The 25,306-nt window shown below is 36.9% G+C and overlaps 2 protein-coding genes across 8 annotated transcripts in view; both read right to left on the reverse strand.

Moving 5' to 3' along the window:
* Positions 1 to 20,447, reverse strand: part of C8H2orf66 (chromosome 8 C2orf66 homolog) — a 35,720-nt gene extending 15,273 nt beyond the window's left edge. Inside the window, exon 1 of the mRNA XM_063644858.1 lies at positions 20,360 to 20,447. Coding sequence (XP_063500928.1) covers positions 20,360 to 20,362 — 3 coding nt within the window. The 5' untranslated portion in view covers positions 20,363 to 20,447. The remainder of the gene's footprint in view (positions 1 to 20,359) is intronic.
* The window catches only part of PGAP1 (post-GPI attachment to proteins inositol deacylase 1), a 120,198-nt gene continuing 107,617 nt past the window's right edge, over positions 12,726 to 25,306 (reverse strand). For 6 of the 7 annotated variants that reach the window (XM_063644856.1, XM_063644854.1, XM_063644853.1 and 3 more), the window contains 4 exons: positions 24,533 to 24,583; positions 23,895 to 24,082; positions 22,726 to 22,830; positions 12,726 to 21,079 (listed from right to left, as the gene is read on the reverse strand). In XM_063644856.1, the coding sequence (XP_063500926.1) occupies positions 20,941 to 21,079; positions 22,726 to 22,830; positions 23,895 to 24,082; positions 24,533 to 24,583 (483 nt within the window). In that variant the 3' untranslated portion in view covers positions 12,726 to 20,940. The remainder of the gene's footprint in view (positions 21,080 to 22,725; positions 22,831 to 23,894; positions 24,083 to 24,532; positions 24,584 to 25,306) is intronic. The other variant, XR_010122194.1, reaches the window with a different exon arrangement.

The raw sequence follows: 25,306 nt of genomic DNA on the forward strand, positions 1-25,306 counted from the left end.
GGAGGTTATAAGAGAGATTGAGTTTTCAAGACTGAGTTCCTAGCATGTTACTTAGTATAAATCTAGATGTGTTTTCTTAGGAGTTTAGGGTTAAGACATACTTATGAATAAGAATTCTGTGAAAGGATTCTGAGATGATCCTGGGTTGCAGCAAACCTGGCAGTGCAGATTTAAACCTTAAATTCTATCTGAGAATTTGGGCCTCCTAAGATCTATATGGCCCAAAGTAGTATGAGACCTTAGAAGATATGGTAGGATGAAAATGCCCACCCCAAAGACATCAAGTCCTAATGCTTGTAAATGTTACCTTATTTGGAAGAAAGGTCTTTGTATATGTGATTAAGCTAAGGCTGTTGAGATGAGACTATCCTGATTTATCAGGGTATGCCCTCAAAGCAATCAATTTGATTGCTTGTCTTTATTTAAGAGAGGCAGGGGGAGATTTCACAGGCAGAGGGGAAGGCAGTGGAGCACAGAGCAGAGAGAGATTTGACAATGCTGGCCTTGAGGGCTGGCGTGATGTGGCCACAAGCCAAGGAATGCCAGCAGCCAACAGAAGCTGGAAGAGGGAGGGAACAAGTCCTTCCATAGGGTGTCCAGAGGTGGCGTGGCCCTGCCCGTGCCTGGATTTTGGCTCAGAGGTACTGAATTCAGACTTTCTGGCCTTCAAAACTGTGAGAGAATATATTTCTGTTGTTTTAAGCCATCCAGTTTTTGGTAATTTGTTACAGCAGCCAAAGGAAAAGACTACAGGGGATGTTGAGACATCAGGCCAATCACGGAGGAAGACTCATGACTCACCACAACTGCTTTAGGTTCTACTAAACACACTAAGCTGCAGTAGACTTAGAACCTGGATTCAAATTTTTATTCCCTTTTGAAAAAGGCTGAGCTTCTTCTGTCATCTAGATCACAACACAAAATGGATTTGGATTGAAATATCTATTATGAACCTGGGATTTTACATAAGTCAAACTATAATTGAATATCTTTTTGATACAAAAGGGATGAGAAAAGAGGCCACGTCAGAGTATTAAACTAGATAAGACCCTATCCATGAGTCACATAATTTTGTAATGAACCACATTTTAGCCTATTAATAAAGTTATATAAGTATTTGAAAGAAATACCATTCTTAAAATATAACTTAAATTTCCAGGTACATATTTTGTATGATAAAAGGAGTAGTTTTAGAGAAGAGAAAAAAATAAGGACAATTCAGATGGGTAATTCTTTGGATATTTTGGGACATAATTGGGGAAATGATTTTCTTTTAGTGCTATTCATCAATTGTAAGCTCTGAAGCAGAACCAGTGAGCTTTCTTTTTTTTTTTTGAGACAAGAGTCTTGCTCTGTTGCCAGGCTGCTGCAATACAGTGGCACGATCTTAGCTCACTGCAACCTCCGCTCCTGGATTCAAGCGATTCTCCTGCCTCAGCCTCCTCAGTGGCTGGGACTACAGGCATGTGCCACCATGCCCAGCTAATTTTTGTATTTTTAGTAGAGATGGGGTTTCACCATGTTGGCCAGGATGGTCTCGATCTCCTGACCTCAAAATCCGCCCGCCTCGGCCTCCCAAAGTGCTGGGATTACAGGCATGAGCCACTGCGCCCGGCCACAACCAGTGAGCTTTTATCTTAAGGGGAAAAAAATTAACAAAGAACAAAAACAAAAATATTACTCCACCTCCAAAATGATAGTTCATTCCTAGCATGCTGAGAGCACCGTAGGTACATAAACTGTTATCCAATTATTTTAAACAAAATAGAATAAATAGCAAACATTTATACTCCCCCTTCAGAAGTGCATTCTGTAAGTCTAGCTCTGGAAAAATACATGAGAAACTTCAGAACCTGCTTCTTTACTCCAGAACTCTGTTCTTTAGAGACCAAGATTACATTCTCATTAGAAAACTGCAATTTGGTTCCACCACATCCTGACTACTACGGTATAGTTTTCTCTGTTCTTTCGCTTCCCCCTTCCCCATTCCTTTATTGTACATAAAGTAACTGGTATATGTGCACAAGCATTTTGCATTTTTTTCAACTAAACAGCCAATGGTATGTTTTGATTGACATCAAGTGGAGACGGGATGGGGAAAAAAACTGATTCTGTGAAAATACCCCCTTTCTCCATTAGTGGCATGCCCATTCAGCTCTTATCTTTATATTCCAATAAGTTATTTTGCTCTGTTTTAACAACAACAACAAAAATCCTTGCATACCTTGTTCAGTTGGAGAATTTTAATGTTTTTCATTTATTATTGTAAAACCAAGGACAGTTTTATAACTTTTTTGTATGTAGCTGTTACATGTAGGGCAATCTGTCTTTAAGTAGGGATAAATTACCCTAAAACAAAAAAGAATCCTAGATAGTTTTCCTTTCAAGTCAAGTGTCTTGTTGTTTAAACAAACTTCTTGTTATAAAAGAAAAAGACTAATGGGATTATAATATGCAGGATAGAAGGGAAGTGAGTGAGCAAAGAAGGGAGACCATTTATGAAGCTGCTATAAAATTTGGAATAATAGTAATGATGGTCTAGGGTGGGAGCTAGAAAGGGTGACCCTAAAGAGCTAGACCCTTTAAGGCTTAACAACCACGTAGATGTAATAGGCAAGTAAGAAGCTGCCAAAATGAATGTTAAATAGACTTTAAACTTGTGTAATTGGGAGGATTTAATAGAAATTTGGAAACTAAAAAGAGCTGCTGATTAGGGAGCTCTTTAGGAGCTCTAGGGGCTGAGCATAGTGGCTCATGTCTGTAATCCTAGCACTTTGGGAGGCTGAGGCAGGTGGATGGCTTGAGCTCAGGAGTTCAAGACCAGCTTGGGCAATATGGCCAAATCCCACCTCTGCAAAAAAATAGAAAAATTAGCCAGGTGTGGGGGTGCATGCCCATAGTTCCAGCTACTTGGGGGGAGCTGAGGCAGGAGGATCACTTGAACCTGGGAGGTAGAAGCTGCAGTGAGCTGGGATCATGCCACTGCACTCCAGCCTGTATGACAAAGTGAGACCCTGTCTCAAACAAAACAAAACAAAACAAGAAAACCAAACCAAAGAAAGAAATTATTATGTTAAATTTCAACAGTAATTTGAAACTTTGTCTAGTTTGGTGAAGACTAGAGTTTAGGGGGCTGGAAAGAAAGCACCTATCATTCTTTTTTTTTTTTTTTTTTTTTTTTGAGACGGAGTCTCTCTCTGTCACCCAGGCTGGAGTGCAGTGGCGCAATCTTGGCTCACTGCAAGCTCCGCCTCCCGGGTTCACACCATTCTCCTGCCTCAGCCTCTCCGAGTAGCTGGGACTACAGGCGCCCGCCACCACGCCCGGCTAATTTTTTTTTTGTATTTTTAGTAGAGACGGGGTTTCACCGTGGTCTCGATCTCCTGACCTTGTGATCCGCCCGCCTCGGCCTCCCAAAGTGCTGGGATTACAAGCGTGAGCCACCGCGCCCGGCCAAGCACCTATCATTCTTGAGAACTTACTCTGTGTCAGGTACATTATCTCATTTAATCCTCATCCAAATTTTGTAAGATGGATATTACTAGCTACAATTTATCAATGAAGACACAGACTCAGAGAGGCTAAATGTACTGCCATTGACTCAGAGATACTTAGATATGGAATTGAGGAAGCAAATCTGTCTGACTTGGTGAATCATCCACCAAGAATATAACATTGAAGTCACAGAGTTGGATGAAATATCTAAAGGGTAACAAGGAAGGTTGTGGACATATCATTAGAAACAATTTTTTTCAAGTTAAGAGTAATAATTAGTATGGTCAGAAAAGATTTTGACAGAGAGTAGGAAGTGAACTAATATAATTACATATTTCAGGTCTTCATTTAAAAACACTATTTCTTAGACAGGCAATCTGGCTTGAATTCTACTACAGGCAAATTACTTAATTTCTCTGAGCCTACATCCTTTCTTATGGTATGGGGATAATAATCCTCCTTGTAAGGGTTTTCTCTCTCTCTCTCTCTCTTTTTTTTTTTTTTTTTTTTTTTTTTTTGAGAATGAAATGAGAAGCTGAATGTGAATGTGTCTGGCACAGATTTTGTTGTGACAGGTACTCAGTCCATCTGCTGAAAGGACAAAGTATACACGAAAAGGAAGTGTACAAACCCCAAAATACAGTCCAGAAGATTTTATGAAAAGAAACTGCTTACCTCTTTTAGATTTTTCCTGATTTGTTTTTTTTTCTTCGAAGTTGAATTATAGCATATATTTCTGATTAAGGTTTTCAGTTAGTTGTATTTGGTACGTAAATATCTTACTGCACTATACAGTCTCACTGGAACAATAAACTTTCTAAATTTAAAACTGTAAGGTCCAGCAACAAGATGAAGAAAGAACACAATGGAGATTCATAACACTCATTCTCCATACCCTTTGCTGTCATTAAGTCATAATAGACAGGTTCTGATCGGGAAACTTCATTTTTGCTTTCAGGATAATATAAGTATACACAGATATTAGAAACCTCACTTTGTATCACTATACTTAGATATAAAGGCAACCTCACTTCTGCACAGCAAAAGAAACAATCAACAAAGTGAAGAGACAACCTACAGAATGGGAGAATGTATTTTCAAACCATAGACCTGATAAGGAGTTATATCCAAAATATACAAGGAATCCAAGCAACTCAATAGCAAGAAAATAACCTGATTAAAACATGGGTAAAGGGGCTGAGCACAGTGGCTCACGTCTGTAATCCCACCATTTTGGGAGGCCGAGGCGGGAGGATCACCTGAGGTCGGGAGTTCAAGACTAGCCTGGCTAACACAGTGAAACCACGTCTCTACTAAAAATACAAAAATTAGCCGGGCATGGTGGCATGTGCCTGTAGTCCCAGCTACTCAGGAGGCTGAGGCAAAAGAAGTGCTCGAACCCAGGATGGGGAGGTTGTAGTGAGCCACTGCACTCTAGCCTGGGCAACAGAGTGAGACTCTGTCTCAAAAAAAAAAAAAAAAAGGTAAAGGACTTCAATGGATATTTCTCAAAAAAAGACATACATATGGCCAACAGGTATATGAAAAAATTAGTGATCAACATCACTAATAATCAGGAAAATGCAAATCAAAACCACAATGAGATAATACCTCACGTTAGAATGACTATAGTTAATAATACTATATTGTACCCTTGAAATTTGCTAAGAAAGTAGATCTTAAATATTCTCAACACACACACACAAGGTTACTGGATATTACCTTGCATATGCTAATTAGCTTGATTGTGGTAATCATCTCACGGTGTATACATATATCAAAACATCATGTTGTACAGCGTAAAACTGTACATTTTTTACTTGTCAATAGTATCTCAGTAAAGCTGTTGGAGGGGGAGACAATCTCAAAGCGTTACAAGATATATCCTAAACTAAGTTTCTCCAAAGGAGGGTGTGTACGTTCCAAGTACTGTGCAAGACAACACATAGGGATGTAGGAGGAAGACATAATTCACTTTCATGTTTTTAATCTAACAAGTGAAGTTACCAACAAGTTATAAATGGATTGACACTAATGCTCTCACACATTCAGCCTTTATCACAGATGGCTGCACACAGTGCGTGGGAGATACCCTAAGAGAACAGTGAGAATTCTACAGCATACAGGAAGACAGGGCCCCCAATTTGTTCATGGGCTTATTCACCTTAACAATAATGTGATTCAGTATATGATTCATGTATTATATTATTAAATATTTATTATGTTATTTAGTTCTAACCAGCGTAACTACCACAAATGAATAAGCAGCTTAAAAACACTCCTCCCAAGAAACCACAGGTTGAATATAATACCAGTAATGGAAGCACAAACCAACAAAAGAAAATAATAAGCACTGACACTTCTGCTCCTTTGCCAGCTTCATAAGGAATTGAAAATTACAATTTAATCAGATCAGGTAATGTCACCCTTCCCCATTAAAAATTATCAAGATTATTTGAAAAATCAATGATGTCCACTATTGCCCTAAATATATTTTTGTGTCTTGAGATACCAGTTGTTGATCATGGCACTATTATAATTAGCAAAATACTTAAAAGTATATTGTCTTCATCACGACCTTCTAAATTTTTTTATTTACATGTTAGTATTGTAGTAGTATGTTTATGGTGGAACATTTAAACTTTTTTAACAATAAGAGTTTGCAATCAAAAAAGTGTGAGATGATTTTCCAAAACACATTTCCCTTTATGGTATTCTACAGATTTGTAATTTATGAATGTAACAAAAGGTTTTTACATTAATATCTCAGAAATAGAAATGAGAATGATAGTTGCCAGGCAATCAGGAGAGAGAGAAATGAGGAGTTCTTGTTTAATGGATATAGTTGCAGTTTTCAGAGAAAAAGAAAAAGAATTATGCAGATGGATGGTGGTGGTGGCTGCACAACACTGTGAATTTAATACCACTGAACTATATACTTTAAAATGGTTAAGATGATAAACTATGTTATGTGTATTTTATCACAATACAACAATTGAGGCCGGGCGCAGTGGCTCACACCCGTAATCCCAGCACTTTGGGAGACCGAGGTGGGCAGATCACGAGGTCAGGAGATCGAGACCATCCTGGCTAACACGGTGAAGCCCCGTCTCTACTAAAAATACAAAAAATTAGCCGGCATGGTGGCGGGCACCTGTAGTCCCAGCTACTCAGGAGGCTAAGGCAGGAGAATCACTTGAACCCGGGAGGCGGAGGTAGCAGTGAGCAGAGATCGCACCACTGCACTCTAGCCTTGACGACAGAGCGAGACTCTGTCTCAAAAACAAAACAAAACCAAACAAAACAAAGCAATTGCACCTGGGCAACACAGGAGAACCCTTTCTCTACAAAAAACTTTAGAAGTCCAGCTACTTGGGAGGCTGATGTAGGAGGATCACTTGAGCCCAGGAGGCCAAGGCTGTAGTGAGCCATGATTGTGCCACTGCACTCCAGCCTGGGTGACAGAGGGAGATTCTGTCACAAAAAAAAAAAAAAAGAACAAATCAGAAGAAAAAAACCCCGACAACATTGGGAGAAAAAACTTATTAGAACAAAGAATTTAAAATACAGTAAATGTTACACATTCCTAACTAAAATGCAACTATATGACAAACTTTTTCTAAAAAGGGTAATCTACTTCCTTTCTTAACATAAATTCTTTTTTTCTCCAGTAGGTCAAAATCTTTTCCAGAAAATAAATTTCCTCTTCTTCCCTCCACCCCAATCCTGTACACCACCTTCTTCAGGCAGCAATCTCTGTACTGCCTACCATGTACAATGCTGTATTTCCTGCAAGCCAGTAAACGAAGAGAAAGTCTGAATCATAAAGTTTCTTCTTGAAGGACCTTCTCACTGAACTTATGTAGTTGCAGAGTGAAGAGGTCTTTAATATTTCAGTCAAATCTTCTACTCTAATCCCTAGATCATTCTAGCTGGATTTTTTTTTCTCCAAACTTTCTAAAGTTCTTTCTTAATCAGAATCGTGCAAAATATTAAATGTAAAAAGCATGGTGATTGCCTTTTGTGTTGAGCATGTGTTAATATGAACATACCTCACAGAACTATTCCATACTGAAGGATGATTTACAAATGTGAATACTCAAATGGGCATGTAGCTCTGCAAAACCTGAAGCTTTCATTTACACAATATACTGTGACTAAGGCACAACTAGAAAGTCCATCTAACTAAATTCTTTCTCTAAACATAGTCAAAAGAGAATTTCTAGAAACATTTTTTAAAGGTCAATTTGACCTTATATAATTTTGTTTGAGTTAGTCATTACTCTTGACTCATACCCAATATGAAATTACATCTATTAAGCACAGAAAATGATTCAGCTCACTTGATAAGGCAAGCTGGTCCACTCTTTCTTAATTTCAGGCTATATCCAAATTCTGACTGTTCAAAACAAGCAGAGCAAATCCATTTCTAGATGAATCAAAATCTCTCTCTCTCTCTCACACACACACACACACACACACACACACACACACACACGCAAAGCAACCTAGCAACCTAGGGGTGGGAGACTTCTTTAAGAGCTGTTTAAAATTCAATCAAGGGACTTTTCTTCCACTGAAACATTTTATGTTTAATTCATCAGCTCCTTGAGTTAAAACTATGGAATATTAAGTATAGCAATTAAGAAAAAAGACTTTAGTTCCATGTTACGTGTAGCAAGCGGACTTCTAAAATGGTCTCCAAGGTTTTCACCCTCTGGTGTATACCTTGTATAATCCCCTCCTCTTGACTGTGGATGAAACCCTGTGAATATGATTGTTTACCTTACATGATACAAAAGATTTTGCAGATATAATTAAGTTGACTTTGAGTTAATCAACTCAAAGGGAAATTATGTCAGTGGACCTGAGATATTCACTTGAATCCTCTAAATCTGGGTCTAAAAGTCAGTGACAGAGGAAGTTAAAGAGATTCAAATGTGAAACTCTCTTGCTGGTTTTGAAGGAGCAAACTGCCATGATGTCAAAAGGCTATGTGGTAGGGCATGGCACCAGAATTCAAGAGTCCCTGGTTGACAGCCAGAAAACAGGTACCTCAGCCCTAGGACCGCATGAAAGTGAATTCTGACAACAAAGGGAATGAGCCTCAGATGGGACAGCAGCCTGGTCAAATTCATTGATTTCAGAGGTGTGAGATTCTGAGCAGAGAACACACTAGGGCTATGCCTGGAATTCTGACCTATGGAACTGCGAGCAAATAAATGGGTGTTGTTTTAAGCAGTTAAAATTGTAGTCTTTTGTTATGCAGCAATTAACATACATATGTTAACATACATATGTATACATACATACACACACGCACAAATTTTTTTTTCACACAATCTTTTTTCACTTCCTTCTTCATCTTCACCCCCTTTTCCAGAAAAAAGTGAAAAAGAGAAAAACTAGTGAGGAAGGCCCATGAGGTTTCCATGCTGTGGATTCCAAATTGATGTGGTCTCATTCAAGGTAATCCCCTAGGTATCCAAAGAAATATTAAAGTTTCTAGTTAAGTATTTTTCACCCTTAAAAATGTACTTCTTTGGGTATATTTAATAACATACACAAATGCTTTGGGAGCCGAGGCAGGTGGATCATCTGAGGTCAGGAATTTGAGACCAGTCTGGCAAACATGGTGAAACCCCATCTCTACTAAAAATACAAAAAATAACCGGGCATGGTGGCAGGCGCCTGTAATCCCAGCTACTCGGGAGGCTGAGGCAGGAGAATCGCTTGAACCCGGGGGGGCAAATGTTGCAGTGAGCTAACATCCTGCCACTTCATTCCAGCCTGGGCAAAAGAGCGAGATTCTGTCTCAAAAACAAAAAAACAAAAAAACCAGGGCCCGATGCAGTGGCTCACACCTGTAATCCCAGCACTTTGGGAGGCCAAGGCAGGCAGATCACGAGGTCAGGAGATCGAGACCATCCTGGCTAACACGGTGAAACCCCGTCTCTACTAAAAATACAAAAAATTAGCCGGGCGTGGTGGTGGGCACCTGTAGTCCCAGCTACTCAGGAGACTGAGGCAGGAGAATGGCGTGAACCCGGGAGGCGGAGCTTGCAGTGAGCCAAGATCGTGCCACTGTACTCCAGCCTGGGCCACAGAGCGAGACTCCGTCTCAAAACAAAACAAAACAAAAAAACAAAAACGACAACAACAACAACAAACCAAAACCATACACATTAGGACAGGTAGATAATTCGTAAATGTTCATATATTTAGGGATGCTGGTTAAACGTTTACAAGGTACTCATCCCTCAAAATATATCCTACCCCATTTTACTCCTCCCATATGTTCTATAAGAAAATTGGAATCTGTACTAAAACTCTCAAATTATTGTTTCTTTTGGCACCTTGTAATGCTCAGGACAGCATTTCTAGTTGTTTCTAGGAGGCCTAGCAAGTTAACTCTATTGACATTCGTTCACCAAACTTGATTGAGAATTACTTTTGGGGCACTTGTTAAAAAAATTCCAGGCCCCTCCCCTAAAGATCAAATTTCTGGAGTGACCTGAAAATCTGTTTACAAACAATGTCTAAATCATTCTCATTCCTACTAAATTGAGAAACTAGGCGCTGAGTGTGAGAAACATGCTCAGCTGTCCAAACCCAAAGAATGGACTTAGGGGCAAGAAGAACAGCTCTCCTAATCATTCCCTGCTTCTCCTGCGAACAGGATATTCATGACAGACATCATTTCAGCCCAGGTATAAAAGCTGGGTTCCAGGAATTGGTCTGCTAAATGGCTGGGATCTTGTAGGAGTGGTTTCATTTGCTTCTTGAAATTCCTAACTTCAGTTCTTCTAAGAGGAGCATTTACAAAGCCAATTTTTCCCTGTCCCATGGGAACTTTCCTAAGCGTGAACATGATAGATGCCTGCTGTGTGGAAGGGATAGGTAAGTTCTCAATCTCTCTCTTACACTGTTTTAATTCTTTTCTTTAATTTGGATAAGGATTTAAAGGATCAGTTGGTTTGGCTTCCCCATGGTCCCTGGGTCTTTCTTCCTCTAACCCTCCTGCTGCCCCTTGATCTTCCTGTCCCCTATCTTGTGAGGCTTATGGAGGGGTGAGCATGATAGGGGTCCCAGGGCTTTTCCCTGGGCAGGGGCTTTTTACTAAGCTTTCTTCTTCGAGGGGGAACAAGGGGGCTAATTCCTTAATCCAGCAGAGAGTGTAACCTATCTCTCTAATTCACATAGAGAATTAAAGCTTGGCACACCCAATCCTCGTCTGAGCCAAACTTAGGCCAAAAGACCAAAGGCTTACAAATTGGGTCTTTGGGCCAGATAAAACAGCAACACTCTAAATGTTTTGCTTTTCCTTGTCTCTGGTTCAAGGGTTGTTCCTCCAAACCTGCAACATTCTCCCCAAAGGACTATCTGAGGGAATGTCAGAAGGAGTCTCTTTGGCTCCCTCTTCCCTTTGTCCCCTAGGCCTAGAATTTCTGTCTCCCATTTTCGGCCAGTCTCTGTGTCTGAGTTTTTCCCTGTGTACTCCGCCCCCCTTACTGGAGGTTTCTTGCATACCCCAGAACCTTCGAAAAGGCCCAACCACCAAGGCAGTACTCTACTCATAATCCAATTTTCCTACCTTGGCTCATGCATGAGGTGGCCTGGTTGCCATGGTGCCTGCTTTTCTCCCTGTGTCACCTCTGCTGCCTCCTGAATAACAGTCTCAGATTTGTCTATGGCTTCTGTGGGGAGCCAGGACGCCCAGACAGAGTGGGCCACCTGAATCAGGTGGGACATATCTCCTCTCTTGGCCGGAATCTCACTCCATGCAGGCACAGAGACCCCGGATGAGCCCCCAGGTTGTGAGAGACATGCTCACCTGTCCAAACCCAAAGAATGGACTTAGAGGCACGAAGAACAGCGAAAGTGAGACTTTTAATAATGGTCTTGCAAGATTGGGTGTCTGATGGGCAGGCACACCTGGGGCAGTCACAACAGATAATTTATCTCCTAGCACACAAGTCCCTCTCCTAGTTCCTCACTGGTGGAGTACTATGGGGTTACAATCTTCCCAGACATCGCCTGAATTTCATTATCCCCCTTATAAGGTTATACCCCATCCCCTTCCCCACTTAAGTTTTGATTTCCCAATAACAAAACTTTCTTCCCTTCTATGGGCTGACCCCTCCTGTACATTCTGTTCACTTATCGTGGCCTTTTGGTGCATGAGCCATGTGGTTTGTTACATTTGCAGGCTGGCTGCCAGTACTTAGATTTATCATGCCTTGAAAATGGACCATTTAAAATTTTTTTCTCACATCAGGAATATATCAAGTTAGCATAAGAATTGTGAAAAGCGCCGGGCGCAGGGGCTCACGCCTGTAATCCCAGCACTCTGGGAGGCCGAGGCAGGGGGATCACAAGGTCAGGAGATCGAGACCATCCTGGCTAACACAGTGAAACCCCGTCTCTACTAAAAAAAAAAAAAAAATACAAAAAATTAGCTGGGCGTGGTGGCGGGTGCCTGTAGTCCCAGCTACTCGGGAGGCTGAGGCAGGAGAATGGCGTGAACCCAGGAGGTGGAGCTTGCAGTGAGCCGAGATTGCGCCACTGCACTCCAGCACTCCAGCCTGGGAGACAGAGCCAGACACCGTCTCAAAAAAAAAAAAAAAAAAAAAAGAAATGTGAAAAGCATAGTCTCTGGGAGAAAAATATCTACAATTCTTTAAAACAGAATGTGAACCATGAAATGTCCATACAAATGCATGTGGAAAACTACAAAATACAAAGTAGGAAAACACAAGAATTTGTCTTGCTTCAATGTTTACCTGTGACGTGTCATGTCCCAGGCTTACGCATTCTAATTTCTGAAATGCTAGATATGTAAATAAATCCTTTTTTTTGAGAAGGTGTCTCGCTCTGTTGCACAGGCTGGAGTGCAGTGGCATGATCTTGGCTCGCTGCAAGCTCTGCCTTCCGGGTTCATGCCATTATCTCGCCTCAGCCTCCTGAGTAGCTGGGACTACAAGCACCCGCCACCACGCTGGCTAATTTTTTTTTTTTTTTTTGTATTTTTAGTAGAGACGGGGTTTCACCATGTTAGCCAGGATGGTCTCGATCTCCTGACCTCGTGATCTGCCCGCCTTGACCTCCCAAAGTGTTGGGATTACAGGCATGAGCCACCATGCCCAGCCAATAAATCGTTTTTAAAGAGTTTTTACCAAGATGGTATTGTAGAGACTATGTTAATTGGTAAGCAATCTTTTTACCACATGTGCGTATTCAACCAAATTTATTTTTGAACATTCAGAACACCAGATTATCACAGATTAAAAAGAAAGCACCAAAAATTACTACACATTAATACCTGAGCAGAGACTGAAGGCAGATATTCATCTATTAAACCTACACCATAATGCTGAAACACAGGTAAAAACATTCACAACACTCTACAGAATATAGTAAGTAGTACTTTTTGTGAATTACAATCACATAAATGTAATAATTTTAATTATACCATATAAAAATACACACGAAATTACACATAAATGTATTTAATATACTATACATTGTACAAAGTACTGGAGATCATGCAGGTTTAAATGGAAAGATCTGCAAGGTGACAATCATTTTTTATTATATACTACAGGACAGGTTCCTCTGCACTTGTTAAGTGTTGTTGTTATGCACTGTACTTTCTGGATGGATGAGAAAAAATTATCAATTTGCAAACAAATGATTACTGAGTCTATATCTCAGCATAACACATAGGTTGTCCTCTATAAATTTTTTAACTATAGTATAAAAATTGATGCAGGTTGAGAGCCATTTATTTTATTACATACCCTTGCTCAAACTACGTTCATGTCAATAAGATCATGTTTTAAGGAAAGACATTTTCTTTGTATGTGTTTTTAGAGAAATCTATATTTTTGTCTGGTGAGTAGGTAGTGGAGGTAAAATGGGAAAACAATGTGTTGAGTTTACGTTCAAAATTGAAACTGAAAAATATACAACTGTGAGTACACAGAAATGTGGGCATCTTTTATCAGAGACCATGATTATCCTGTGAATAAAATAATTTGGACTTTAATATAAATTATATCCATTATTTTAAATAAGCACAGTAAAAATGCAAGTCTACATTTTTTTAAAAAATGAAGCCCGTTTTCTCTTGAAACCTTGAAAATATATAGGAAGAAAAAAGAGAAGGAAAAATGAGGGGAAATAATGTTTTAAAATATACTACATGAATCTGAGTTTATTAATTATTAAAAATCATTATTGTGTAAATTAACCTTTTGATATATACAAGCCTCAATAATTTGAGAAAGAATGAGCACAAGTCAAAGAATTCATGTCTTTGATAGATTACTCATTAATAAGACAAAAAATTACATTTGAAGATTAGTTTTTCCAAGTGTGGTAAGTTCAGAACAACAATGCCACCACCTTCGCCTAGAATATTTTTTCAGAAACCTTAGCCAAACTTAATTTTCTACATCTATGTAGTATAAGTCTACTTTAATTCAAAATGAGAACTCTGAAAATTAAGGGAGGCCTCTAGAGCAATAGTTCTGGAAATTCTAAAGGAAATACCAGTCAACTTTTATTTTAAACTTTTATTTCACCAACCTCAAAGACAAGGATTTGGGGCCAATTTGAGAGGACCACCCATAATAAAATGTACAGTTATAAAATTGCAGGGCACTCTTTTATCATCTCAAGGCACACTCTGTTTTATCCCAAATGACTATAAGTTCAAGGTCACAGTGATGATATATATTCAATTTTGGTCTGGTTTCTCATGGGTATGTTGTTATATTTATAGCCAGTCATAAGTTTAAGAAACTATAATATAATCACTTCAAAATAAGATATTAAGTCATTTTTATATTTTTAAAAATGGTAACATAGTTTCCTAATTTATATACGATATAAATCGGGAGTTTTTTTTCCACTCCACAGTAGAGGAAGGGAAGGTTATTTCTACCAGTATTCCAACAAATACATATTTGATTATGTAGAAAGCATGATTATGTTAAATACAGGCATCTCCTACTTAGAATGCAATTATTCAACACAAAAGATGAACTCATTTCAAAGAACAATGTAAACTGAATTTAGGCCTTGTACACCCTCTTTTTACTAATAACACCTATGGTCCCCATTAGAATAAACTGTCACTAAATCAAGGCCAAAGATTTTGATATTTGGCTTTCTGTCCTGCCTCCTTACTTCCAAGGCTATTTATGCAAACTGCATCAACATTACTGGGCAGAGAAATAGTAATATTAAATTATGGGGAAAACTATAATATGAGGAACTGAAATTACCTTAGAATTTTTATGGGGAGAAATTGAAGCATTTAATGCAGATAAAAAATAATTTCTGAGCCTATCATATTTTCTACTTTTCTTCCATGAGAACAACATATTAATGTTAACATTTTAGTATTAACATCTTGTTTTATAATATTTTCCTTTAAGATACACATGTTAAAAGGTTGTACTATGTTAGGTTCCAGTGGACAAGTTCCCCTGTGAAACATGTGACTATATAAAGAGACTAAATGGAAATACATTAAAAACAAAAGAAATTCCAGTCAACTTTCAACTACATAAATGAGACACCTGTACTAAAATGGCTTGTACAACAATGTACATCAAAAAATAAATCTGAAGCAAGATTACTTCAAATAATTATTTCAACTAATTGCTGAAAGATCATTACTAGGCAAACTTTTACCCAATAAAATCAGAAAAGATTCAAGCAATCACACAAAATAGAACACACTAGGCTACAAATCTTGAATATTTTCAAAGAAAAATTAGGGTATGAAATATAAGTTTTCATGGTTTAAACATTTATTGTAAGTCCTAGATGAAACATACTGAAAAGATTATTTTTGCTTTAATCCCAATATGCTAAGAAAAGTTCATTGGCACAAATATCCAGAGGTATTTTACAGTTTCATTTACCTTTGGTGGCAAAGAGTATTCTGCTAACCATATGGATACAGTCATATAGTTTCCAATGCACAGCTTTATGCTAAAGAGAATTCAAATGTGTCTCTTTTTTTGCGAAAAAAGGGATGTAAAAAGTCCAGTATGAAACAGAACAAGTGCAACGTGAAATACAAAATATGCCTATCACGTAGGCTTTTGAACAGTTAATAGTTCTACGTGTTATCTATAAACATTTTTTACTAGTAACATCACTATTGTATAAATATTAAAAACCAAAATGACATTAAAAAATAGCATATGAACTTTACAAAAATGGCTACTTTTAGACTTCCTAAACTAAAATCAGAATTCAAATATGCAAACAAATCTACACTAATCAAAACACACTAGCAGATACAGTTTTTCATAAGTGTTCAAAGTTACAATGTACAGAATGAGTACAGACAGATTCTGACTCATATATCAAGTTCTACACAAAGTCTTCAGAAATTAACTGATTAATTGGTATTTCAAAACACAGATTGTTTTTGGCAGCATAACATGCCAAACACTTTCAGAAAGTACTGTACTTTATTTAAAAGCTATCAACCGTAGACAATTAAGACAGCTTAGAATATCACCTTTTGAAGGACATGTTATGAATTTACACTGTTAATGGAAAAACAGCTTGATTATTCCCACAATTTCCAAATTTTATTCTGTTGTCAAAACTATTAACAGATAATAAATTCATATAAGTTCTTCTGTACTCAATGCAATTTATCAAAAAATGTGAATTCTTGAGCATTTGCAGTACACATATTTGGATTTGGATTACTGACCTGACTTTTCTTTCCTATTATTCTTATTAAAAGTAAAGAATGGGAGTAGCTTCACAGCTTTCCTATTTCCTCAGGCTATTAAACATATTGTGAAAGAATGCATGAGTAATGGGTAAACATAAAAGTTCATTACAGAATTTAAAACATTCTTAGTTCAAAAAAAAACTGGGACAAAATTTTGGCTCCTAATCAACTTACTATGCTGTAAAAGTCCCTTCTACATTTACCTTACTAGGAAAGAAAGTTTTCTGGCAGGGTGTAATTTTATAATACAAACATATTACTGCTTTCTTATCCTGGCAAATGTTATGCACTCCAAATGGATTTTCCCCAGTAAATTTTACAAAGTATCTTGTTTCCTATGATATACAAGTTCACAAACCCTACACAATGAGAAAACAAAAAGCAATCATGAAAGACAATCAATAAATGCCTAGTCATAGAAGGTCCCAACGCATTTTCATTTTTCCCAAATGATTAATAATAACCAGTTACTAAAACTTCAAATGCAGCACTGTAAAGTTTCACACTGAACCTAATAATAATGCAAGACATTATGCTAATTTGGACCTAACACCTAAAACGAAAGTGTGGGTCAACTGATTTATCTGGGGGTTCAGAAATCAACAGCCCTAGTTTAATTCACAGTTTTGTGTTTCCTCCATTTCCCAGAGCTTTCAAGAACTAAACTGAAAACTGAATTTTACCATCTTTTATTTCCCTTGGCCATAAAGGATGCTAATAAACAGCAAGATGAAATGAATGCACTGTACTAGATGTGAGAAATCTGAAGAATTAAGAAAAGTATAGGAACTAGGCCAGGCGGTCATGCCTGAAATCCCACTACTTTGGGAGGCTGAGGTGGGAGGATCGCTTGAAACCAGGAGTTCGAGATCAGCTTGGGAAACAAATTGAAACCTTGTCTCTACAAAAAAATTAAAAAGTCAGGCACAGTGGCATGTACCTGTAGTCTCACCTGCTCTGGGAGGCTGAGATGGGAGGATCACCTGAGCCAAAGAGTTCAAGGCTGCAGTGAGCTATGACCGCCCTATTGGACTCCAGCCTGGGTGACAGAATGAGACTCTGTTTCTAAAGAAAAAACATATAGGAACTAAATAATGAACAAAACAAATAATCCACCTCATGTAAGTTTGTGTGTATTGTGGAAATGTGTAGTATCACATGAGTGACAAGACAACAAACAACAAACACTTACTATGCCTATTACAGTTATTTCTTCTTTTTTCCTTACTATATAATCATGTAGATAGTAGTACAGTTCACTCAAGAAGGGGTATTCCATTATATAGATCTGAATTTGTCTAGCCAAAATATGAAAAAATAAAGATTAATCAACACATGATCAATATATATTGAAGAGACTCAAAATCAATGTTAACCAGGCACAAATGGCTTTTCTAGAGTCACGACTTTAAATGTTTTCATTCTGGTGATAACCAAGAAAAAAAAAAAAAGAGTTAGCAGAACCTGTTTAATTTCTGGCATAAAAAAGATCCAGGAAAAAAAATAGTGTTAGCAATCTCTACCTATTATCAGTTCCAAATTACAATCAGTAGTAACTCCAAAGGAGGCTTTAGAAATACTAAATGTACCCAGTGTTTTTCTCTGTACAGACTATATTTTATCTGGTTATCAACAATAGGGTCTAGGAGTTAAGCACAAAACTTACTCATAACTCAACAATTGCTAAATTAGAAGGCGTAACAGTTGCTGTAAAAGTTGAGCTCAGAAATTTCCTGAATTAGATAATCTATAACTGCCAATAAATAATTTCATTTTTGTTAACATTGCTAATAGGACAGTGCTGTTTAACCAGCCAATAATATAGACTGTGGGCATGATGGAAACTGTGTAATTTAAAGGCAAAGGACTTTCCTTTTCTCAAGTGACAGAAACATCCATTTTGCTAATCTTCAAAGAGCCTACCTTCGCATCTCTGGTAGCCAGTTGGGTTTAAAGTGCATCAAGACTCAATGAAGACCCTGTCAAAATGTAAGTGTATACATATGTGTCTGTATATATACATATATAATGGCTAAAGACTCAACCTACTATTGATTATAAAATGTTTAATTAGAATCATTTTTGTAGTCCTTAAAATGAAATTTTTTTTGGCATGAATAAGACTTTAGGACTTGGTGATAACTACATTCCCATGAAAATATTTCAGTGAGAATTAGTGTACCTAGTCTGCTGCTTTAAAAAGTAAATGTACGGCTGGGCATGGTGGCTCACGCCTGTAATCCCAGCACTTTGGGGAGGCAGAGGCGGGCAAATCACGAGGTCAGGAGTTTGAGACCAGGCTAGCCAAGATGGTGAAAACCCGTCTCTACTAAAAATACAAAAATTAGCCAGGTGTGGTGGCAGGTGCCTGTAGTCCCAGCTACTCGGGAGGCTGAGGCAGGGGCCTCACTTGCACCTGGGAGGTGGAGGTTGCAGTGAGCTGAAATTGCGCCACTGCACTCCAGCCCGGTGACAGCGCGAGACTCCGTCTCAAAAACAAACAAACAAACAAACAAACAAACAAAAAGCAAATGTACTACTCACAAATGAGAAATTGAAGCTTGTTACATTCATGAACAGTACTAACAAAGAGGTTTTAGAATACATAAACAATATTTATAGCTATCAATAGAAGATCCAAATTAATGAATTTTCTAAAGTTCTTTCTGTATATGGAACTAAGTCCAAATTCAGAAATAGTTTAAGGACACATGTAATCTGTAACTTGAGATACACTTAAATATCAGGTGACAGAATAAAAGATGCAATGTGTATCAAAGTTGTTTATAAGTATAGTTAAACATAGGGAGATGTGTCCCTATTTAAATATATATGTGGTATGCCATGGGACAAGTATATAATCTAATAAATTCTCTCTCTTTCCTCTCCAGCTGAAACATATAGCACTTTGTATTTTACCCCTTCTGCTACTTCTCTCAAACAAGCACCTGTCTGCCATATCCCCACCATGAGTTTATCATTTCCCTTTAATGTTCTCAGTAAGTGAAAATATGAATACTGAAAAACACGCTCGAAGCTAGAAAAGACGAGATCAAACAAACTTAAAACCCTCAGAGGTGAGAGCAAGACAGCCTTCAACTGAGGCCAAAATAGCCAGGACCTGAGGAAGAACTGAGAAGAGAAGTTAGGTAACTCTCTACAGGCAGTAAGTAGAAGTAACCGTCCACAGGCAGTAACAGCTGAGAGGCTGTAATGGAATCCAGATGCAATGGCAGATAAAATGAAACTGGTGCTCGAGGACATCCCTGGGTACTAACAAGGATACATGTTCACAAGTGCAATGGTGGAATCACTGGAAATTTACATGAGAGGCTTTGTGGAATCACTAAAACTTTAGTTAAGAGGATTTGGGTATTCATAGTCTACACATCTAGAAGAACTCTATAAGCTGGGTATGTCTCAGCCTGAGTTTACGCTATCCTAAGGCAAAGAGTATACTCTTCTGCCCTGCCGATTACCTTCTTCCTACTCTTGTAGCTAAAAGTGAAGTAAATTCTGAAATGAAATAAAATGTTACTCTCTTGTTTGTCAAACAGTAATCCCAGAAGTCACCTAGGCAAATCAAGATTCCACTGTTAAACCTAGTGGCTAATGTCTCCAATTTATTCAGGCGTACTGTTTATACTCATGCTATTAATGGGGTAACAGTTGTCTACTGATATTCCATTAATAGTATAATATTATACATCAAATGTGATGTTACCTTGATCATGTTGTTGTTGTTGTTTTTTCCCACAGCAGAAAAAATGGTACAAACCTAGAGTTTCCAACCACTGGAATTTAGTTATTTTAACAATCCATTATGACCTTAGGCACTTTTGGCAACCATGGTGCAATGAATTGAATCCAATGATATAAACTAAACAACTGAACTGCTCCAATACCAGGAAGCAAATAGCTATGAGCATTTTTTCTTTACATTTAACAACAGACCTCTTTAATAGTCTCCTGATGTTCACTGAGAATATATAATAAGATTCATATTTGAAAAATAGCAAGAAAAATTGTTTAAGTTTGAATCATGTTTCCACCCATCAATCTTGCATTGGTTACCAAGAAAACATGTCTCCTTACCATTCAAAGCTCTGTTTTCATAGATGTAAGAAGACAAGATCCACTTTGTTCATGGTGGCTGCCAAAAACTAACCAAAGGCTTTCTGTGGTTATTTAACCTTTGAGAAACCAAACAGCTGTAAATTTCATCAGTTATTTAAAGACTTATTTCTTAATAGGTAAACTATAGCAAATTCAAAATAACCTACTTTTGTGAAAAAAGTTTTGATGAAATGAGCAGAATGCTTGCAGTGAGATTACAAACAATGCTGCATCTACTAAATCTCTTATATCAGACTTCCCGTATGGTTGATAAAACAGACTATTTGATATGCACAGGAGTCCTCAATGATAGTGATCACCATATATCCCTTCATGAATTTTTCAAAAATGATTAGTACATGGATTCCACACCACAAAACAAAACCATGCTTCAACTACTTCCCTCAAACATTATAAAACTAATGTCCTATTTTCAATATTGTAAAAATAGACTTGTCTTCTCCAAAGGATCTTGCTGTCCATACTGATGGATCTGTGTGTTCCCTCTTATCACTGGCCCTAAACACATAAATTATCTTCGTCATTCCTTAAGTCCAATCTTACATAAAGTTGCATAATGCATGGAGTAAAAGAGGAATGAAGACAAAGCATGGAACCCTATATAAATGTGCTGACCCAAAAGCAATCACACCAACAGCCAGAGGAAGTGGAAATTGTGAAGTAGTCTTCAACAATTTACTGTAAAGAGACAGAGAAATATACATTACTTATGTGAACTACATTGTGAGCCAAAATTATATCAATCTTTTATACAGTTTTGGAAAGATAAATATTCTAAGTGAATTTAAATGAATTTTTAATGTTATGAATTTACCTATTCATAATTTTTTTTTTTTTTGAGACGGAGTCTCGCTTTGTCCCCCAGGCTGGAGTGCAGTGGTGTGATCTCGGCTCACTGCAAGCTCCGCCTCCCGGGTTCACGCCATTCTCCTGCCTCAGCCTCCCGAGTAGCTGGGACTACAGGCGCCTGCCACCACGCCCGGCTAATTTTTTTATATTTTTAGTAGAGACGGAGTTTCACTGTGTTAGCCAGGATGGTCTCGATCTCCTGACCTCGTGATCCACCCGCCTCGGCCTCCAAAAGTGCTGGGATTATAGGCGTGAGCCACCGCGCCCGGCCTACCTATTCATAATTTTTAAAAAGATCAATACAAGCCATATTTGGCTAGAAAAGAAAAATATTTCTATTTTAAAAATAGCCAGTTTTATTTAGTCTTTCTAATTTTAAAAACAGAAAAATACTAGTTGGACTTTTACTCAAGTAATTCCACTTCTAGAAATTTATCCTAACAAAAATAATCAATAATGTTCAATAAGACATAGCTACAGAAATGTTTATTTTAACCCTACTTATAAAAAAAAAAACAACCAAAGAACCATCTTACATTCCCAAAACAAGGAGTATAAAGAGAAAAATTCTATCAGAAAAGATGATTACCTTTTTACTCTGAAAATAGAGAAACTGAGAATAAGAGGGGTTAAGAAATCTAACTAAAGACAGAGCTATTAAATGGCAGAACCAGGATTTAAACTCCAGGTCGGCCTGATTCTAAAATATCTGCAAATATCTGGCAGAATCAACTGAAAAGACTCCCAGAGCAAACAACAAGTGAATGAAAAATCAGGTTTTATTACGGAAAATTTGAAACTACAAAAGTAGACTAACAGTATAACGAACCCTCATGCAAGCATTACTCAGCCTCAAAAATTATCAAATCATGGCCAATTTTATCTCACCGATATCTCCATCCACTTCTCTTTTTTTTTTTTTTTTTTTTTGAGACGGAGTCTCGCTCTGTCGCCCAGGCTGGAGTGCAGTGGCGCAATCTCGGCTCACTGCAAGCTCCGCCTCCCGGGTTCACGCCATTCTCCTGCCTCAGCCTCTCCGAGTAGCTGGGACTACAGGCGCCCGCCACCACGCCCGGCTAATTTTTTGTATTTTTTAGTAGAAACGGGGTTTCACCGTGGTCTCGATCTCCTGACCTCATGATCCACCCGCCTCGGCCTCCCAAAGTGCTGGGATTACAAGCGTGAGCCACCGCGCCCGGCCTCCATCCACTTCTCTTGTTTGCTTTTTGGGAAGCAAATCTTAGATCATGTCTTTATAGGGTTAACTTCATAAAGAAAAAAAATACTGCATTATATTCTATCAAATGAAACCTATAATTAAGAAAACAAGTATACTTGCATATAAACCATAATACTGTTATGGCTTTACTTTTAGGAATATTTAAATTAATTAGAAATAAAGAGTATGTTTTATATATAAAGGGGGAAAAAGCCCAAGAACAGATATGAGAAAAAGAAAGATTAAACCACTGTACCTTGATTTTATTGAAACTGTGTAAGTATTTCCAAGAATTGCCATAGTCGGAATAAGGATAAATGCCAAAGGTTTACATGGATCAGGATTAAGTTTAAAATAATACCTATAATATTAAAAAAAAAAACCCACAAATCAACAATGACCTGATCATTTTAAATTTTCAGAATCAATAGGATAAATATTGTTAAAGACATTCCAGTAGCAATATGGATATAAGAGAGCTCTAAACAGTTCATGAAATATCTGATAAATAATTTTTGCTCTATATCATCTTTGTATCCAAGGTTTTAGAAAGAGAATTATGATCAGAAACTACTAAAGGAAATGAAAATAATCAGTATGAAAGCACTTTCTTTTTATAAGCAGTATATGTTTAAAACGGCATAAAGTTTAAAAAAACAAATTACTTAAAATACATGAGTGCTACTCTATAACAAAAAAGATAAAATGAAGGTTCATAAAGTTAATTGTCCCTTATCTTTTTAAAAATCCAATTCATTTCTTGCATTTACTGACAGTAAAATGTCTATAGCCTTTCAGAATCAAAAATTTGTGCTCCTAAAATAATTCTGACAGCAAATCTGTGAACAAACATCTGGATATTGACTAAAATAAGAAACAGATATAAAAGAAGGATATTAAAATCTAGCAACCTTTGATTTAATTTGAACTTATTTTGGTTCTGCCAACTTAAAAAACTTCCCAGTATTTAGTTACTTGAAAGTTTTATATCATTTTTGAAAACTACATTGAATAGGGGTTCAACTACTACTTGGATGAAGTGGCCTTTTATTTAGTAATTGACCAGTGAATAAAAATACAATTCACCCTTTTGGGCTGATTTTTTGAAAAGTTTATATTCCCGAAGTTTATATACACACAGTAAGGGAGAAAATGTGAATGTATTAAAAATAAATTGCTCGAACCCGGAAGGCAGAAGTTGCAGTGAGCTGAGATCGTGCAACTGCACTCCAGCCTGGGCAACAAAGCGAGACTCCATCTCAAAAAATTAAAAATAAATAAATAAATAAATAAATAAATTTCAGGTAATGTATAGCTTCTTGTTCCTGAGGAATTTTCATTAACCATTAGGAATCTAGCAAGTCTCTACTTAGGGATATTTATTGTTTGAACCACATAAACAATAATTATATAAATAAAACGCACCTAAGATTCTTTAGCCAATAAATTAGAGAAGGCATGCTGAGTAATACAATCCATGTTAGTAAGTTAATTACAGTACTGTGCATGCGAAGGCTATCTTCAGCATCGTTAGCAGATAAACGAAGATGGTGTATTGAGGAGTCTTTATGATGATTGGATTTCTTTTCACTTCTTCTAGAGTGTTTGGGATTCTATAAAACAATAAAGTAAAAATATCAAGACACTAACTAAACAAAAATATATTACTTTATTTAGAATCATACTCATTACTTATTAGCTAAATAAGTACATCTTTCCATTACCAAACTGACATAAAATCCTGAAATTACTTTGCTTAAAAATACTTTAAAATAGTTACAAAACCTTTATTCTTTTGACTTGCTAGTTCTACTGCTGAGAATATATCCAAGTAATTATTCAAAATAAAATTTAATAGATAATAAACTTTTAAAAAATGACATAGGTACTGACAAAAGATGAACTTATAAGTCTTTTAAAATACTCATTAGGTTCACTTTACTTAAATTCATAATACTGTATCTTTTAAGCACTATGAAATCCTAACCTTAAAAAAAATAAACTCATATTTCCCCATGTTCTTTCATTTTAAATTTATGTAGAGGTTTGAAAATAAAGCTTACCACAGGCTGGCTATTCTTAAAAGTTGTTAAGCTGGCTTGCAGATGAACAACCTAAGAAAAATAAATTGCTGTTTAATTTTACTTTTATTTTGAAACAAAACGTATAAGCCTTTTGGTATTAAAAATGAGAAGCACTGTAATCTGAAATTCTTAAAATGTAAACCAAAAAGTCATTTAAACATTTAAAAACATTCTTATACAAAACAACAACTACACATGCTGGCTATTATGGATTAAAAAACAAACAAACAAACAAAAGCAACAAACAAATGAATAAAAAACCAGAAACAGAAACAAAACAATACAAACTTCTGGAGTATGGTGGGGCCAGGATATACCGCTATACCTTTTATAACCTGCAAAAGCCTATGTTTGAATGATGCTTTGTTATAGCAACTTAAAGCGTCTTGTAAGTCAAAGAGTTCATTACATTCAATATAGTAAAAGGATATAACACATTTCACATATTTTAAGTCTTTGAAAACCAGAACCCAATTATATACAGTGGTGAAATGTTTATAAGAACTGGAAAAAATCTTTAAATTTAATTTATTAGGGTTATTTAAGTACTTAAGAAATCTTTGCTTAGTGGGTCAGTGGTTTGAATTACCTAATTTAAAAAATACTAAAATTATTATTTATAAATCAAAGTAGCCATAAATAATTTTTTAAGAAGCATATAAATTTCCTTTGGAAAACTGAAAATAATATATGACACGCATGTATTTACATTTTTAAAAATTACATTTTTAAGGAAAAAAAGAATTATCCACT

This window comes from Symphalangus syndactylus, chromosome 8 (assembly GCF_028878055.3).
Source record: "Symphalangus syndactylus isolate Jambi chromosome 8, NHGRI_mSymSyn1-v2.1_pri, whole genome shotgun sequence".
NCBI lineage: Eukaryota > Metazoa > Chordata > Mammalia > Primates > Hylobatidae > Symphalangus > Symphalangus syndactylus.